The 18,618-nt window shown below is 36.0% G+C and overlaps 2 protein-coding genes across 3 annotated transcripts; one reads left to right on the top strand and one right to left on the bottom strand.

Annotated features, from left to right (window-relative positions):
* Nucleotides 1-5,560: 5,560 nt before the first annotated feature.
* On the top strand, nt 5,561-12,753 carry LOC126707935 (peptidyl-prolyl cis-trans isomerase CYP63). 2 transcript variants are annotated; one of them, XM_050407683.1, is made up of 14 exons: nt 5,561-5,724; nt 7,502-7,599; nt 7,719-7,773; nt 7,955-8,043; nt 8,683-8,707; nt 8,817-8,855; nt 8,947-9,064; nt 9,277-9,437; nt 9,560-9,908; nt 10,007-10,098; nt 10,322-10,535; nt 10,683-11,036; nt 11,122-11,193; nt 12,038-12,753. In XM_050407683.1, the coding sequence occupies exons 2-14, from the start codon at nt 7,522-7,524 to the stop codon at nt 12,417-12,419; spliced, it is 2,028 nt and encodes a 675-aa protein (XP_050263640.1). In that variant the 5' UTR covers nt 5,561-5,724; nt 7,502-7,521; the 3' UTR covers nt 12,420-12,753. The 2 variants fall into 2 exon arrangements, with proteins under 2 accessions (XP_050263640.1, XP_050263639.1); XM_050407682.1 differs by having other exon boundaries at nt 10,007-10,140.
* Nucleotides 12,754-13,841: 1,088 nt separating this feature from the next.
* LOC126710594 (2-methyl-6-phytyl-1,4-hydroquinone methyltransferase, chloroplastic) lies at nt 13,842-18,287 on the bottom strand. Its single transcript, XM_050411133.1, has 3 exons — nt 17,471-18,287; nt 16,367-16,673; nt 13,842-14,294 (listed from the first exon to the last, which is right to left on the bottom strand). Exons 1-3 carry the CDS (start codon nt 18,028-18,030, stop codon nt 14,139-14,141), a joined length of 1,023 nt encoding a protein of 340 aa, XP_050267090.1. The 5' UTR covers nt 18,031-18,287; the 3' UTR covers nt 13,842-14,138.
* Nucleotides 18,288-18,618: the final 331 nt, after the last annotated feature.

Genomic DNA, 18,618 nt, shown 5'->3' with positions numbered 1-18,618 from the left:
CTATTAGTCTTTGTAATGTTTTGTACAAAATTTTCTCTAAACTGCTTGCCAATCGTTTGAAAACACTACTCCCTATGATTATCACTGAACACCAATCAGCTTTTACCAAAGATAGATTGATATCAGATAACATCATGATTGCCTTTGAAACTTAACATAATTTGCATAGATATAATTCCAAAAAAGGGGGCTCTATAGCGCTTAAATTAGATATGAGTAAGGCATATGGTCGGGTTGAGTGGTCTTTCCTAGAAGAGTTGATAAGGAAAATGAGATTTAATGAAAAATGAATAAATCTGATTATGCTTTGTGTTAAAATGGTCACATATTCCATTTTAATTGATGGTGAACCAAGGGGTCTTATTCACCAAACTAGAGGCATTAGATATGGTGACCCTCTATCACCATTTCTTTTTTTGCTTTGCATGGAAGGATTGAATGGTTTGATCAAACATGCTAAAAGGAATGGAGATATTCATGGATTCTCTCTTTGTAGGAGGGGCCCTAAACTAACACATCTACTTTTCGTAGATGATAGTCTTCTCTTTTGCAGGTCAATAGAGAAGGAATGTGATAAGATGCTGAAAATCTTGGAAACCTATGAGAGAGCATTGGGCCAAAAAGTGAATAAGGACAAAACTTCCCTATTCTTCAGTAGGTGCACTCCTCCAAATACCAAAACCAACATTAAGCGTGCTCTAGGGGTTTAAGAAATTCTGCATTATGAGAAGTACCTAGGGCTGCCATCACTTGTGGGGAAGGGTAAATAAGCAAGTTTTAATTATATTAAGGAGAAGGTGTGGTAGAAATTACAAGGGTGAGAGGGAAAGTTGCTTTCGCAAGTCAGAAGGGAAGTGTTGATCAAAGCCATAATTCAAGCTATTCCCACTTACACCATGGGTTGCTTTAAAATTCCTTTAGGCTTGTACTAAGAAATTGAGTCATTGATAAAAAAAATTTGGTGGGGTCAAAGAGGGTAGCAGAGGAAGATCCATTGGATAAGGTGGGACTAGATGACAAAATCAAAAGTGGAGAGTAGAATGGGGTTTAGAGATTTGGCTTTTTATAATGACTCGCTTTTAGCAAAACAAGCTTGGCGCCTTATTCAGAATAAGTCATCTCTTTTTTACAAGTTGTTTAAAGCAAGGTTTTTTTCCAAATTGTACACTCATGGAACCAAATGAGACAAGATATGACTCCTATGCTTGAAGGAGCATTCTTAATGGTAGAGAAGTCTTGCAACGAGGTGCTAGATGGAGAGTTGGAAATGGGAAAAAAATTAAAATATGGCAGCATTCCTGGCTCCCAAGGAAACACCCTCCCCAAGTGCTATCCCACCCTATTGAATTAATGGAGAACTCAACAGTGGTAGAGCTAATCAATGAAACAACAAGGCAGTGGAATGAAGAATTGATTGATGGAGTCTTAAAGGAAGAAACCGAGTTGCATTTTGCCCAACAACACTCACTCTCGGATTCAAAGCTTTGGAAGGGATTGTGGTCTCTTCAAGTGCCAAACAAAGTGGAGAATTTGATATGGCGTGCTTGCTCTATGCCAACAAAAGTGAATTTGGTGAGAAGGAAAATCATTGACGATCCTCTTTGTGACTACTGCCATGAAGCTCATGAAACTGTTTTACATGCCATCTGGATGTGTAAGGAAGTTGACATTATCTGGGTTGATCATGAGTTATGGTCTTTTCGAAGGGAGGCACCTTTTCTCAGCTTCAAAGAGCTATTATCCTGGATGGTAGAGCAACAAAATAACACCGAACTTTTTGCCATGACTACATGGATGATCTGGAGACAAAGAAACCAGGTCCAACTTTACCAAGCAGCTTGCAATGTCTACTAAATCGCCCAACAATCCAAGAAGATGCTTGCCGAGTATCAAGCCTGCGAAACTACTCCGACAATGTCTTTGTTAGAGAGGCAAACACGAAGTAGGCAATGTTGGAGAGCTCCATCGACGGACATAGCAAAAATTAATTTTGACGGGGCAATCTTTTCCAACGAGAACAAGTCAGGCATCGGCATCGTAATCAGAGACAACTCGAGCTTAGTCATTGCGTCATGTTCAAAAGAAGCTGCAACAAGCCTACAGTAGTGCTGAAGTTGAAGCACTAGAAGCTGTCATGGCGTTGTCCTTTGCAGCTGATATTGGTATTAACAGAGCAATTTTGGAAGGTGACTCACTGGAGGTTATCATAGCACTCTCCCAGGATGCTCCTATAATGTCCTCAATTGGTCCATGGATTGATGATGCTAAGGTCTACTCAAATAGGTTTTTTTTTTTTTTTTTTTTTTTTTTTTTTTTTTTTTTTGTGTAATTGCAATACTCTCATATAAGAAGAGAATGTAATAGTGTGGCTCATAATCTGGCAAGATATGCGATAGACATTCCAGATTTTATAGCGTGAATAGAGGATGTTCTACTACATGTTTCATTTATTTTCCAGGCTGATTTAGCCGGGTTATCTTAATAAATTTTTAGTGTTTTCCCCCTAAAAAAAAATTATATATATATATAAAGGGGGAAGGGGACGCACTGCTGAAGAGAAGGAGACGGAAGCACAGTAATATTGTAAATGGAAATAATGTAAAGGACTTGAAAGTAAATAGCTTGGAAATAAATAACTTGAATGTAAGAACAATAATAAGGCGGTAGAACCAGCCAAGCAGCATATATCAAAATAATTCAAAGTAAATAAGAACAATAGTTTAAAATAAATGAAAGCAATTTAAAACCATCCGGTATGGCGGTAATCTGTCCAAGGTGGTGGTAGCAACAAGTAAAGTAATGAACATAGAACTGAAAATACTTCTTATTGAAAGTAGGATAAACACTTACAGTAGTAGTAGTGAATACAAGATTTCAACAGTTACAAAGCTTGAACTAGTCCTAGTTACAAGGTTTGTAGGATTACAAGGCTTGTAGTGAACAAGGATGAACAAGGTAGTAGTAGAACAATAGTAGTAGTGGAAGCAAATGGGTTCTCTCTTTAAGAAGGTAGTTCTAAGGGAAGAGAAATCAGAACTAAAACTTTGCTTGAAGAACCCTTAAGGGACATCCCCCCTTAAATAGGCAAAGCTTTGAGTAAACAGTACTCATGAACAGTAAAAGTTAACAGTAAAAGATAAATTGCTGAAAGCAATCTTGGTGTGACTAAAAGTCACGGGAAACACGGAGAATCAACTTTTCAGAACATTATCATCAGGAGTGGAGATTAACAGTGAAAGTCCACTAGTAAACAGTATCATCAGGAATAGAAATTAACAGTGAAAGTCCACTAGTAAACAGTGTAGCATTTGGCCTTTATGCAGGCTAGACAAATAAGCTCAATCTTCTCGAAGATCTGGAGTATCTTCATCATGTCCAAACAGCTCCTGGTCATATGGGAAATAAGGGTTGTGAGCAACAGATTCTTCAGAGGACTCTTTGGATTCTTCCTGATTAGCAACAGCTACTTCTGCCCATTTGAGTAAAGCTAGAAGAGCATCAGGATTCTTTCTCAAATTGTCAATAGAGGAGCTTTTAGTTTGAACATTTTTGCCGGAAGAAGAAGAGGGAGCATCAGCAAGAGCCGGGGTTTGAACAGGGGAATGATCTTTGGCCATGGGCAAAGCAGCAGTAGATGAAGATTCTCTGGAGATAAAGGCAACAGCAATAATGATCTTTTGAGTGTGAGGGAATTTTCCCCACCATTTTACATACCAATGCCTGGAGAGAACATCACCATCTTTCTCATATTGCCATTTCAATATCCAAGGTATTTTATATTTTTTAACAAAATGAAGCAAGGCAGGAAATTTGGCTCCATAAGCATCACACCTAAAACATTTCTTGAAACTGTTGAAAGCTTCAAGCAATGGTGCAGGAAATAAATCAACAATAGGACCAAATTGGGCCCACCAGCGGTTGAACCAAAGGGGCAAATCACCAGTGAATTCTTTGTCAAAGTTAACAAACCAGGAATGAGACATGTTTTCATTCTGGTGCAGCATGAATCTTGACCAAACCATGATATAATCATAATATGAATAGGGAATGGGGGAACTTGGCATTATTCTAGTAGATGTAAGAGAAGAGCCCCATTGTTCTTCAGAAATAAAATTGGCCAAGTAAACACTGTGGTAAATAATTTTGGAAACATCTTTGTGATAAAAAATGGTGTTAATAATTATAGATCTTTCATGGCGCAGAAGATCAGAATAATAATTTAAATTCTTTTCCCTATGCTCCGGAATCCAATGAAACTTTGGAGGGAAATAACTCCTAACAAGTCTGAGCGGATCAAAAATAGAGGCTCTGTTGGGTTCAATATAAAACAGGTGTTGGAAATATTGTTTTTTGATGTATTGAGGGGAATTTTTTGGATAAACAGTTTTGATGGGCCGGTTAACAGGGGTTAAGACATAAGGATCATAAGATGAAGCAAGAACAGTGGAGTAATTAATCCTAGGGATGGTTCCTAGGGTGGTGAAACGGTTGGTTATTTCAAGAGGAGAAGCAGGTTCCTTTTTAACAATTTGTTTATCAGTTTCAGCAGGAGGATTATTTTTTGGTCTTCTACTTGTCATGGTGACACTGCAGAAATTTACGGGTAAGGAAATCAGGGATAAAATTTTGAGAACCTTTAATATATTCAATATCAAAATAAAAAACGCTTAAAATAGCTTGTCATCTAGCGAAAATATGTTTGGAGGCAATATTTTCAACATCTTTTTCAATAACATATTTAGCACTTTTGCAGTCAATACGTAACAAAAATTTTTGGTTTAACAAATCACTTTGAAATTTTGAAATACATAGTACTATAGATAAAATTTCCTTTTTAATAGTACTATAATTTAACTGTGCATTGTTCCATATACCAGAATAGAAACGAACAATTTGTTCAGATGACTCAGGAGAAATTCTTTGTTTTAGAATACCACCACATATATATATATATATATATATATAAACTTTCATCCCATTTATATGTCCCTCGAAGGCTCAAAGTATTTTTTACTTGCTTGACATCTTTTTCTTTAAAAAAAAAAAAAATTGTATCAACATATCTCTAGCTGTCTAAATTTAAAGTTAAATTAGATGAAAATTATGGTTTTTCTCATCCAATTCTCTTTTCATATATATATATATATATATATATATATATTTATTTATTGGACATTTTATCATCCGACTACTTCATGGATTATCATTTTTTCCACTTTCTCAATTAGTTCCATAAAATGATCAAATGAAAGAAGAAAGAAAAAGAAAGACCTTACTTGAAAAATACCTTGTTTTTCACTCTTTTTTTTTTTATTGGAAAGAATCAAATCAAAATCCTTTTCGGACTCCTATAAAAAAAAAGAAAAAAAAAATCCTTTTCAGACTTATACCGGCCATAAATGTCGCTTTAATAACTGAAAGTTTCGTGGTATCAAATATCAATACCAAGAACACGTGGCAAACATAGAACCGATCACCTGTGTAAAAGTCTGCTCTGCAATGTATTGGATTCTTCCTCCAATACTACTTTCTTAAACATTTATTATATATATTCCCAGAAAATAAAAAATAAAAATAAATAAAAATCTCTGTGAAATAATGAGCTCAGCTCAGCCAGTTAAACCCTTCACTCTCAAATCTCTATACAAAGCTAATTATTTCGGCCACCGAGTTTGAGTCCGAGATTTCTCCCGAGTTCACTCAGTCCGACTCACTAACAATTAAGTTAGTCTCTGCAAATGATTTGCTCTTCTTCTTCAATTTTTATTTATTTATTTATATATTTTTTGTGGCTTCTAGGGTTTTAATTCTCTGCAATTTTGTTAATTTTTTTTTTTTAGTTTTATTTATTTATTATTATCTTTCAATTCTGGACTGATTTTGGTCCGATTCGGTGTATTATTATGCAAATTGAGCTTGTTTGAGTTGAGGCACAGTTTGATTTGGGGAATTAGGGTTTAGGGTTTTGTGTATTCTGCTGCAATGTGCTTATTAATTGCATATACTTGAAGATTTTAGCAGTATTTTGAGAAATTTTCGAATCTGAGGGATTTTGTATTTGAATGAGTTGGGGCACAACTTGATTAGGGAGATTAGGGTTTAGGGTTTTGTGGGTTCTGCTGCAATGCGCTTATTAGTGACCTTTATTTGAAGTTTCTTAGAGTATATATACTGCTTCAATGAAGAATTAGGGTTTTTACTGGTTTTACAGGTTTTCTTCGAATGCTTTTATGTTCAAAAAAATTGGCAGTAGTCACCAGTATGTTGAATTCTTTCTTTTTGAATTTAATGAGTGATTTGTGAACAAGCTCGATGAAGTCTGTTAAGCTTGAATGAATATTTACACCATTTATTGGTTTTAAGTAGAATTTCCAAAATTTTGAATGATTCTTTGGGTTGTCTGTTTAATTTGGATTGTGTTAGATAGATATCTGCTGAAAATAGTATTTGCGAAGTTTTAGTTTCAAGGAAATGAAGACCTTTGTTTGCATTAATGTGCTTTCATATTGCCAATAAGCTCCAGCTCAATTGGCACCTCCTCTCCTTATAAGTGCTAGGTGAAGGGTGAGGTCATGAGTTCAAAACCCATCAAGTGTATCTGTAAATTACCAGCTAAAAAAATGCGTGCTTTCATTTTCTATTTACTTTCTATTTTCATGTCTTTGAGGCAAATGCGTTGGTTGTTTTGTAAGTTAATGTTATATTTGAAGTGTTACTTGGGTGCTGAGATTTAAATGTCTACCTTGTTGGGAGTTTAGCCAATGAACCGTCTCATGAGATCTGTAAACTTGAAATCTAAATGATTAGAATTTGTTGGACCACCTGAATTGCAGCTTCTCTTGGGAGTTCTCAACTTCTACTTCCTTCTTTACTTGAAAACAGATGTTGATTAAAACTCCTGCTTGAATTTTCTAAAAGGTAGCCCATATTTGTGATGCATTCCAAATTTTTTGTTTTGATGACTTGGAACCTCATCAAGGTAGGGCCCTTTAGATCCATCCCTGGAGATTAAACCTAGGATACCTGCAGTCTCCTGCAAACCAAAGGTATTGAGTAAGTGAGGGTGTGTTATGGGGGGATTGAACCAGGGTACTCCAGCTGGAGTGGGATTTTTCCGCTACCCCAACCAATTGGCCCACTCACTCGTGGGACATTCGAAATTAAAAGTACTTGAGTCATTTTTTTATTGTTAAGTTACACATGCACTTACTGGTTCTTGAATCCACAACCTCTATGGGAGGAGGAAGTGCTAGTTGAGCTATAGCTCATTGGCACTCGTGTCCATGTGAAAGGGAGAATTATATTGAATGTATTGTTTGAACTTAGCTATGATATAATTGGTGAAAATTTTGGATGATGTGATTTCTGTGTAACAATCTAGTGTGTTTGACATAAAAGAATCAAATGATGGCTAACAAACCCAGAGTAAGAAATGGATTATTTTGGTTATGTAGTGTTGCAATATATATTTTGAATATAGTCTCTCTTCTTTTTTCCCCAGCATCCTTGAAGCAAGTAGATATGACTCAGAAAAAGAACCCCTTTGTATTCTTAGATGTCTCAGTTGATGGGGATCCTGTGGAAAGAATTGTGATTGAGGTAATAAGATACCACAGAGATCTCTTTTTTGCTTGATTTTTTATCCTTTTTTCTTTTATTTAATTAAATGTACATTTAATTTTGAGATGAAGTTCCAATCTTTATTTTGAATTGTGCAGCTTTTTGCTGATGTTGTTCCTAAGACAGCAGAGAATTTTCAGGCACTCTGTACAGGTATCATTGAGGTTTTCAGTTTTTTATTATGATTTTAAGCAGTCATTCCACGGTTATGTATGGAGGTGAACAATCCATTGTCGAAGTCTAATTAGTAGTTACCCCATCTACTAGGGTTGCGCCCTAAAAGAAGTGTTTTGAGTAATATTTTGAATCTTGGTATTGTGCTGTTCTGCTGTAGGAGAGAAGGGCATTGGAAAGTCTACTGGGAAACCCTTGCACTTCAAGGGATCATATTTTCATCGAATAATTAAAGGGTTCATGGCCCAGGTATGTAATATTTCTTCTTTATAGACCATCTTTGTCATAAAAAATTACTTGCAATGATGCTTGTTCATTGACATTTGGTGGTGAAGACTCTGTTTAGTAGTTTCAATCTTAGAGCTGTCCAACTTATGGTTAATTTTAGGGTTATTCATATGCCTTAATTCTTCATGTTAATGTCTCCTGATTACTCCTCTTTGAATGTGAGAACAAGCTTTCAGATGATGCTTATTGGTTATTCAACAGGAATAGAGAAATTGACCCATATACAAGTTTCGATATGTTTTAAGAAATCACATTTCCTATAAAACAGAAGCATGGCTGGCTTCCCGTTCCCTGATTTTGCAATTTGCTGTGTCTACCTTGTCAGTGTCTAACTAATCCACCATGTTTATTTTTGTAAATGTTTGCACATATTCTGCGTTGAATCATTTGAATTAAAATTGCATAGAAATGAATGATGCTACCAGACTTGCTTGAATTAGAGCACAATGATTCATCCATTCATCCTATCTCTGCAGTACATGGAATGTCATACATCATCATTTTTATTCTTTAACATACATCTGATCATACACAAATCTCCTGTCAAACATATATCCGATCATACACAAACTGTTCATATTTCTTCTGTTGTCCTTACAGGGTGGTGATTTTTCAAAGGGAGATGGTATGCTTTTCGTTCCTGTGATTTATATCTTTTGATTGATGCAGATTCTTTGTTTAATTTCTATATTCATGCCCAGATTTGTAAGGAACAAACTTTACTTGGTTTGCAGGCACTGGTGGAGAAAGTATATATGGAGGAAAATTTGCTGGTAATCTTTGTGTTTGATTGCCTTTTGCATTTGAGCATGTCTGATGTATTGGTTTCATGATTAACCATTCCAATTGGCATTCTATTTACAGATGAGAATTTTAGGCTGAAGCATGATGGAGCTGGTTTTCTCTCAATGGCAAATTGTGGTCCAAACACAAATGGGTCCCAGTTCTTTATAACCTTCAAGCGCCAACCCCATCTTGATGGGTATTTGACATATTCCTGTGTTACTCATATTTTTGTGTCATATTACCTCTTGCTCATTACCACCTAAGCTTATTTCACCTGTTCACTGCTGCTTTTCATAGTCCTGGAAAACTATGTTAGGATAATAATATACAATTGCCCCTGCTCTTCATTGTAAACTATTGGGATTTTTATTCTTGTAATAATAATATTTTCTCATGTAATTTGGGTAGGAAACATGTTGTTTTTGGAAAAGTTGTCAAGGGATTGGACCTTTTGAAGAAAATTGAGCAGCTGGCAACAACTGGAGGGAAACCTGCTGGACCTGTGAAAATTGTAGATTGTGGTAAAACTAGTGAAAGTAATACTCAGGATGCAGTTGGGAAAGAGAAAGGTAATGCTAGGGTTGTCATGGTTTGGTTGCAAGGATTTTGTGATTCACTTTCTACTTTATCAAACAGCATGTTGGGCTTTTATTCTATATGTATTGCTGTATGATATCATTTTTTCTTTCAGGGAAAAAGAAAAAACCAGTGAAGGCTCCGTCTTCTACAGATAGTTCTGAGTCTTCTGATGAGGAAATGAGAGGAAGACACAAAAAATCTTTGAAGGACAGAAGGAAAAAAAGAAAAAGGAGATACTCTTCATCTGATTCCTACAGTTCTGATACAGAATCTGATTCTTTTTCTTCAGATACTGATTCAGATTCATCACTATCTGATTCAAGTTATTCTAGTGATGGAAGGCATAGGAAGAGGAGGTCTGCAAAAAGAGATAAGCACCAGCGTGGGAGGAAAAGGAAGGATGGGCGAAGAGTGAGAAAAAGAGGCCGCCGGGACAAACGATCAAAGCGCAAGTCTAAATGGTGTGGCTTATGCTTAATTACGTTCAGCCTTTCTTCTTAGTTTCCATTGAAATTTCCCGATTGATTTTTCCATATATTCATAATGGTCTTATTGGCAGGAGTTCGGAGAGTTCAACTGATACGGATAGCGAGAGTACAAGCATTAGCAGCAGTTCTGATGATGAAAAGACTGTTTCTGCTCGGAAAACCGGTAACTCAAAACATGTCAAAAATAGACCACCTAGAAATCTTGGTATCCCCCCACTTGTCCTTTTTCACATCTCATTTTTGGTTCATAATTTATGTATGTTTTTATCCATGCCATTTAGATTAATGTGATACTGCAAAATTTGAGTGAATTTCATCAACGCACTTCCATTTACATTGACATTGCACAGCCTAAACTCCTGGGTCATTGTGATATTACGATACAGGAAAAGAATCCTTAACCCCTCTCTCAGTAAAAGAAACAAATGTAGAGCAACTGAAGGATCATGAGATCAGGACCACTAGGGAAAACTCCTCACATGAGGAAGGTGAACTATCTCCAAAGAATGATGAAATTTTAAACAATGGCCACGGAAAAAATGCTAGATCTGATAAACGTGCTAATCAGCAGTCCTATTCAGATGACTCAAATAGATCCAGGTTTTTCTTCATGACAGGCTCCATTTGTATTTATATTTTCTCTTTATCTTAACATTTTATCTGTGTTTGACCATCACAGGTATAATGGGTTCTTTACACTTCTGTAATTGCGCTGACAAAGTTTCTATGAATATTAAAATTTAACAGGAGTCTGACTCCCAAAAGAATGACCAGAAACAGCAGCAGTCTAAGCCCAAGTCAAAAAAGAATTCCTAGTAGAAGTCCTGCTAGGAAGTCTGGTGAGCAAAATCATGGAAGGTATTCAAAGGGTCCATTGGGTAGTCCTGCACGCAAAGCCCCTGAACCTTCTACTTCCAACCATGACAAAGGTGTGTCGAGAAATCCTTCTCCAGATGGTGCTTCAAAGCGCGTCAGAAAAGGGCGTGGCTTCAGTGACAAGTACTCATTTGCACGTCGATACCGTACTCCATCTCCAGAGCGGTCACCTCGCAGTACCTATCGTTATGGGGGAAGAAATTTTTATGAAAGGAACCGTGATAGGTAATCTCAACGCAATGTCATTTAAGTTATGATGAACACTTCCATTATCTCTCAATTTTAATTCTTTTTGTGTGTGTGTGTGAAGGAATCCAAGCTACAGAACTTATAATGAGCGCTCACGTTACAGAAGTCCACAGGGAGGCAGAAGCCCACCAAGGTTCTCTCTCTCTCTCATGCATAAGGAGTATCTTAGGTTGCATACTGTCATAGAAAGATCACATCCTATGGTTTTTTAGTTATTTCTGCATATATTTTTTTTGTGTTACGTACAAGGACACGTCTTTTCTTTGGGTTACCATCTTGTACACTAATTGTATACTTAGGTAGTACCCCTTTTGGCAGTTTCAGTAATATTATTACTGATCAGTGAAGAATCTGAAAGCAATGTGAAGGTCTGATTGATGTTCTCTTCTTCTTATTTTTTTTTTGCTCTCTGCTCTTTAGGTTGTAAACCACACATTTTCTTGTCAACCAAACACACAGAAAATACAGGAAATAATATTTTTTTCTTTACTTTTCTTATACTTTCTGTCAATCAAATGAAGCCTTAAGTGTGTTTGGCAAAGCACAAAATTGGTTCAGTCTGGTTCTGAACCAAACCTAAAACAAATACTAGTTGAACTTTACATAGGTTTACGTTTATATGCAATTTTTCTAGACAACATAATAATCGCAGTTTTGCCTTTTTACAGAAATAGTTTGTACTATTTTAAATGCCAAAGTAGCAAATTTACAACCAGTCCATATGTCTTGAAAGAGGAATAATTGTATATTTCTAGACCCCAACTGGCACTAAATAATTAAGTGGCCTGGCGTAAAGAGTGTCCATGGATGAATTTTAGCTCACACCAGTGTTTCCATTGCACCAATAGCAAGCTAGAATATTTATGATCAAAGTGAAAAAGCCATTAATTTTTAATTGGTGTGTTCCTTAATCCTGTAGATTATGCTATTTTGTTCCCAGCAGACTGAGGTTAATCTATGTTTCCCTTATCATGTAGATACCATAGTAGAAGAAGTCGAAGTAGGAGCATTTCTCGCAGTCCAGGTTATCGTGGCCGTAACAGGGATCATAGCCGAAGCCAGAGTCCAACACGCAGTCCGAGTCCAATAGATACACGACCACCTATAAGTGAGAGATTAAAATCTCGTCTTGGTCCTCGAATTGATGATCAGCAGTCTCCAGCCAGAGGAAGGTTGAGGTCCAGGTCCAGGAGTCATGGCTCCTCACTGTCCAGATCTCCGGATACTTCACCACAAAAGCGTCGTGACAGAAAGATCTCTGCATCTCCTGGCAGGTCTAGATCAAGCTCAAGCTCCCCATCTGGACAAAGAGGGTTGGTTTCCTACGGAGATGCCAGTCCTGATTCAGGGACAAGATAACTTGTTGTGGCATTAAATCTGAGTATGGAATTCTGGTTCTGGGACAAGGTCATGGAGTAATTTCAAGGATCTAATCTGAGTAAACCTATCTCCTTGGCTTACGGAATTGATTGAAGGGAATGAGAGAAACTATTCCTTTTAATGTATCCATTGTTTTTGTTGGTGCTGAATTGTAATTGAAATATGCATAAGCTCGCCTGGTCATATTTTTGCACCTTATCAATTTCAATAACCTGTCGTTGCAAAACTTGGCTGAAAACTGGAAGAACTCAACTGATATGTGAACTTTGTCCAAGTATGGATGTTTGTTCATGCTTTGCAAAGTTTTTGGTTATTTGGTCAAGCTCAGACGTTATCAAGGGAGTAGGGACCTTTAAAATATTTAGGGTCCTTGGATAGTAATGCCGATTTACGTCTAGGTGTCAAAAATGTATCCTCTCCATTTTTAGAACAAATATCATCTAAGTACAGTTTGGCTACTGTAAACATTTTTCAACCAAGTCTATTATCTCGTTTTTAAATTTTCATGAATCTAAAAGTGGAGTTTGGCTCGAGTCTTGTGTATTGAATGGGTTTCTGTGAATTTAATTGGTGAGATTTTTTGTCATTGGATAAAAAGACCTAGGTCCTAATTTTGCATATACAAATTTCAAAATCAATTGGTATTTTGATTTAGTGATAAAAAGTAAATCATCATAGATTATACATACGTATACATACATACATCATTTAAAATATTATTTCACTATAAAATTGATAATAATTTCATTTAAATGACGTGACTTTATTCATGTTTAGATTTGTGAATTACATCATTTCTTTGGATAAAATGAATTTTTTCTATTTAGGAAATGGAGATGATCAATTATTCAATCAACATCACGTACTTATTGATTATTGATCACAATAATGTTCCAACCTTAGAAATCTTTTTATCTTGGGGGAGGGTTGGGGGTAGGGAGGGGAAATGGATATCTAAATACTTTCCCACATTTCATTGGGGGGTCAATTGAACATGGAACCAATAATAATAAGTTGGGAAATCACATTTTATGAAACTTTGATCAAGCAAACAATAGTTGAAATAAAATTTTCATCCCTAAAGTTTGGCCAAGTTTAATTTCAATCCCCAAAATTTTTAAAAATTGCAATATTATTATTTTAAAATATAGAAGGTAACATTTATTTTAGACTGCCTAATTTTTAACCGAATGTTTTCATTTCAATAATTAACCTTTTTTCTCTCCACACCAAAAAAAAAAAAAAATCCTCTATTTGAAATTGACTTGTAATAAATTAGTGTAGATATATGTTTGAGTGGTGATACTAGTTTATATTTTTATTTCATAATACGTGAATACTCATTTGAGTAGCTATATAATGGGTAGGACAGATTAGAATGCAAATCAGTACGGAGAAAAATGAAAGAAAAGAGTGAATACTTCATCACCAAAGCATTGCATTTTCAAGTTAGTGGTTACTCGGAAAACAGTGAATAACTGAACATAGATACATAAAACTACGGAAGACTAGTAGACGCTAGTGCAAACTATAAAACTACAGAAGACTAGTAGACTCTAGTGCAAACTTATTTTCAAAAGCATCAATAGAACCACGAAAAGGGCTATTAAGGTGCTGACTTGTTTACAAATGAGGGAAGAAAATGTACTCATATGGATAGAGCATTGCAATCAGGTGCAGGAGCCAAGAAATTCCCTCTCAGATTGGTTGACCTTTGGGCACGACTTGATCTTTGATCCACATGTAAATTGGAACAAGAACATAGTATGCTGATGCCAGGACACCCAAAATGAACCGCCGGAGGAATACAAGTGGATTTACGGGCTTTCTTACATCCTCTTCTATCGGACCAAGCTGCACCAAAATGCACTAAGTCATAAATCTCAAGAGATAATGAGGGAAAAACAAGGAAAGATGCAATCAGTAGTAGGGTAATCAGATATTTTTGTAAAGCAATATTTATATAATGACACAAGCATAGTAGTACATGTACTATCCCCTCCAATGCAATAATACCATTCTAAAGTAGTCCAACAGCGTGGAATTTTGTAGTCACCATTCTACGACTATTATTAACGAAGGAAGATTGAAAGTAAAACTAAGATCCAAACACTTTTGAGTGAGCTGCATGAACCCTCTTTGGCCATTCAGCAAAATCTGAATGGTTGCAGGTCTTAGATAAAACAAAAGGTATTTGTTTAAATTATAATTGGGACAAATGGGATAAATTTGAATATCTAAATTAATTTTCTTTAGATATTTGGTTGTGTCATGACTTCAGATCAGCCCTGAAATTGTTTCAATATTAGTGCTTGTGGTGGTGGAAATAGAAAAGAAGAGAATGGCACTGAAACCCCGATGGTAAAGAATTTCTATGTAGTTTGTTTGTTAAATCCCCCCTCATACATGGAACTGCTTTCAAGAATTCCAATAAAATTTCAAATCAGTATTAAAATATCGGGTTCTTGATCAGAATGTTCACCATTGTGAACATGATGCTCAGTTTTTTTGAATAAAAGTTTTATTACCAATAAAAAAAAAATAATAATTGGGTTCTATGGCATACTTGCTGCTGTGACCAAACTAATTCAATTACAAGCTTCAACCCATCAAATACAATCACCACCTTAAGAAGAGTGCAGAACCTACAACCAACCAAGCAAAGATTCTGACGAGGTACAAACAACAGTTCACTTTAAAGGTATGGAAATCAGTGCTTTGGTTTAATAATTCTTATTGAATTTTTTTTTTCTCTGATAATTCTTATTAACATTTTTCTCTGATCATCTATTTAACCATTTGAGCCAAACTTGTGAATCTTAAAGTCCAAGGTTTTTTTTTTTTTTTTTTTTTTTTTTCAATAAAACCAAACTTCATTGAGACGAAACAAAAATATAAAATAGCACAACTGAGTGAAAATTTGTAATAAACTACAGATGAATGCTTTGCTTCATGCCATTCTTTCTAGTGTAGCACACTCTTCTAAATTTTCCATTTCATTATACTACTAGTGTATTATACTCTTTATTAATGATATTTTTAATTTATATTACTACCATTGTTAGCAATATCATTCTTTTTTATGCTGATTTATTGTGGTTACACAACTTTTCCACATGTTCTCTATTTCCCTTTGTCTCTCTGTCACAAACACAAACAGCATCTCTTACAGAATACATTAAGTTTGTAAAGTGAGTAAAGAACTCTTGAATTTCAATTTAACAGATCCACAACTATATCTGAGACAATTGATATATGGTTTAACTCTGAGAAAACAATTGCCCAAAACGAGTCAAAGTAGATGAGTGTTAAATAACCATTTGTCCCAAAAGCTTAACCATTATTCTAACACTCCCCCTCATATTCGAGCCCAAGCTCTCCCTTAGTAAGTGGGACCCAACTATAGGGTTCAAAATTAGAACCACATGCTCTAAACATGATAAATTATTTGTCCAAAAAGCTAAAGCCAATGGTAAATGATGAATCTAATCACTTGACCATTATCATAACAATAAGCAAACTATCACAATAACAATAACATGAACTATACTTAAATGCATAGCCTGGATATGCTAGAGAATTCACTTTAAGCAAACACAACAAGAGAGCAACCAACACATGTTGTCCACACACACAATACTTTTAACAGACTTGATAAGATTAAGCTTTCAAATGCACTAAAATAGAATCATAAAATGTCACGGGAAGGGTGCAAACAGAAAAACACTCTGTTAAGCTTTCTAACAATCTCACCAATTGTATCCATTCGTGTGTCAGCCTTAATTTAAAATGAAGTTACAAACTGGTCATAAATTTGAAGTGAAAAACTCACAGATTGGAGGTATGAGATAGCATATACACTGCAGCAAATGTCATCCAACAAAGCAACATAATACAGAGTATTATATATTATAAAGAACAATTACCTGCAAAGGAGAATCGCCAGATGCAGGTTTGACACCAGTCACAGAACAGCCCATAATCAGTCCATGGCGACGAACTCCACGATACCATTTTGGGCCAATCCTTTTCAGCTGGACATCTTTAAATCCAGCCTTTTCGAACCACTCAATGTACTCTTCCTCCTTAGGGAAAAGCATCCAGACATCTGCAAAGAAGCGAGACAACCAAAATGTTGGATAAACAGGGCCAATTAAGCATGCTTTTCCTCCAAGTTTTAACACCCTGTATGCTTCCTTGATGCCACGCTGCGGGTCTGGCCAGTACTCAATACTGAGAAATGCAACCATAAGATATGCAACCATAATAAAACCCACATAAGATATCAACTTAAAAAAAGAAAAAGAAAAAAAAATCCATAAGATACACTACTGAAAAGGTTAATCCCTCTCTCCCAGATCAGCAAAATCTATATATAGACTCCTACAAGACCCTTTTGGTTGAAGGGGTTGGAGGAAAATGGGCCTAGTACACAAGAATAGCATTTGGTATTCCATATCACTCTACGTCCATAATGTTTCTATCATTTATTCATTCATATGCCAACACAGACCCTATACAAAGTATCAACCTTCTTCTGCTTGGTGGTTAGTGGTGTGTTTTGCTACCCCAAGATCAAAGGTTCAGATGTTGCTCAAGGAAATAGGAGGGAAAATCCTATACAAATATGCATCTATCTACATGTATCGATTGGGTAAACACTTATATTCAAACAGGATTTTGGAAAACTTATTATCAAAGTGAAGAAAGCATATTTCAAACGAATTAATAGATATTCAATCTAATTTTTTTGAACTCAAAAATCTAGGTCAAGCACAATCCTGAGCAGAATCTTAATTCACATCTTACTGGCAATAATTATATCTTTACCTAAAGACAACACATAAATCTCACAAACAAAGCCAAGTCACCAATAAAGTATCACCCACAACCAAGACTTCTCAAATTACAAAAATCATGATGTGATTAAGAATTGAAATTATGGACAAAATTGAATCAAAATATACACAATAGGATACAGTATAAAGAAAAGGCAGATTAAGACCAAATAAAAAGATTGCACAATATACCTTCCTGCAGATACATATCTATCTGCATAATCAGTTTTGAAAGGGAGATCCTCCGCGTCGCCCTCAATAATTTTGCACTCCTTCAAGGGTTCCTTCTGCTTAGCCTTAGCAAGCTGATGAGGTGACTGATCCAAAATTGTAACATTCTTGGCATCAACATGCTTAACTATCCCCAAGGTGGTAAACCCGGTTCCACCACCAACATCTACTACTATCATATTCCGGTCACTGAGATCAGCAGGCTCAAGTGCATCATCCCTCATGTCCTCAGTCCAATGCCCAGGATTTATAACATGGTCATACACAATTGAGAGGAACCTATAGAACCAAAATGCCTCTTGCTTGTGCTGTATGAACCTAGGCTGTGAAGCTGGCCTTGAATTTGATACACTACACAGGGGCACCATGGTCCTAGCCTTGGAAATCCTAGTACTAGACACCAAACCCAGCTTGGGAAAATGCCTCCCATGAAAATCTGAACCCTTAAAACCTAACCCTTTTGGGGTTATTCCTCTTATGAGTCTTAGGTTTTCAGCTCCACTTAGCATTGCAGAAGCCATGGATATATCAAACACAGAAAACCCACAAAGGAAAGCTAGTGAATTTGAGTTGGGTTCAGTGACCCAGATGCAAAAATCTAAGCAAGTTTCGATTTTTGTTGGTTACTCAGTGAGAATCATATGGATTTTTCACTAAAAGATTGTGTTTTTAAACTACAAGAATGGAAGAAAGAAACCATATAGTACCCAGAAAAAGACGAAGAGCTTAGCTTAGCAATTCAGTGAGTGTGTGGAGAGAACAAGCTCAGTAGGTGGTGGACCTGTGAATACAAACAAAATTTATGTGGTTAGTTTGCTATGGGCCTATGGCCCAATGGGGCAATCTTGTGGTGCTGTGGTTGTACTTCCACGGTGAAAGTGGCATTTTTAGCCGATGTCGATTTTACCACAAAACTTTTGGCATAAAAAAGTTTGGACTATCCTATTCACTCGGCAAAATTTGCCAAACAATATAATTTTTGAAATATTTCAGCCGGATAGCAAGCGTTCAAACTTATTTAATAAGTTGGACTCTTTTTGGAAGTCGATTTTAGTAAACTCGACTTCCAAGCGAATTCAACCCCTCATCCAACAAGTAAATAAGTCTGA

This window comes from Quercus robur, chromosome 12 (assembly GCF_932294415.1).
Source record: "Quercus robur chromosome 12, dhQueRobu3.1, whole genome shotgun sequence".
NCBI lineage: Eukaryota > Viridiplantae > Streptophyta > Magnoliopsida > Fagales > Fagaceae > Quercus > Quercus robur.
The sequence above is the reverse complement of the archived record's forward strand: the minus strand, read 5'-3'. Positions and strand labels throughout refer to the sequence as shown.

Bases quoted from the DNA above. Each gene is read 5' to 3' on its own strand.
- LOC126707935 (XM_050407682.1), top strand. From the start codon at position 7,522: ATGACTCAGAAAAAGAACCCCTTTGTATTCTTAGATGTCTCAGTTGAT. The intron at 8,044-8,682 runs GTATGTAATATT...TTGTCCTTACAG, and splicing joins TTAAAGGGTTCATGGCCCAG to GGTGGTGATTTTTCAAAGGG. The intron at 8,856-8,946 runs GTAATCTTTGTG...TTCTATTTACAG, and splicing joins ATATGGAGGAAAATTTGCTG to ATGAGAATTTTAGGCTGAAG.
- LOC126710594 (XM_050411133.1), bottom strand. From the start codon at position 18,030: ATGGCTTCTGCAATGCTAAGTGGAGCTGAAAACCTAAGACTCATAAGA. The intron at 16,674-17,470 runs GTATATTGTGCA...TGCATTTCTCAG, and splicing joins AGATATGTATCTGCAGGAAG to TATTGAGTACTGGCCAGACC. The intron at 14,295-16,366 runs GTAATTGTTCTT...ATTTTGGTGCAG, and splicing joins CTGGCGATTCTCCTTTGCAG to CTTGGTCCGATAGAAGAGGA.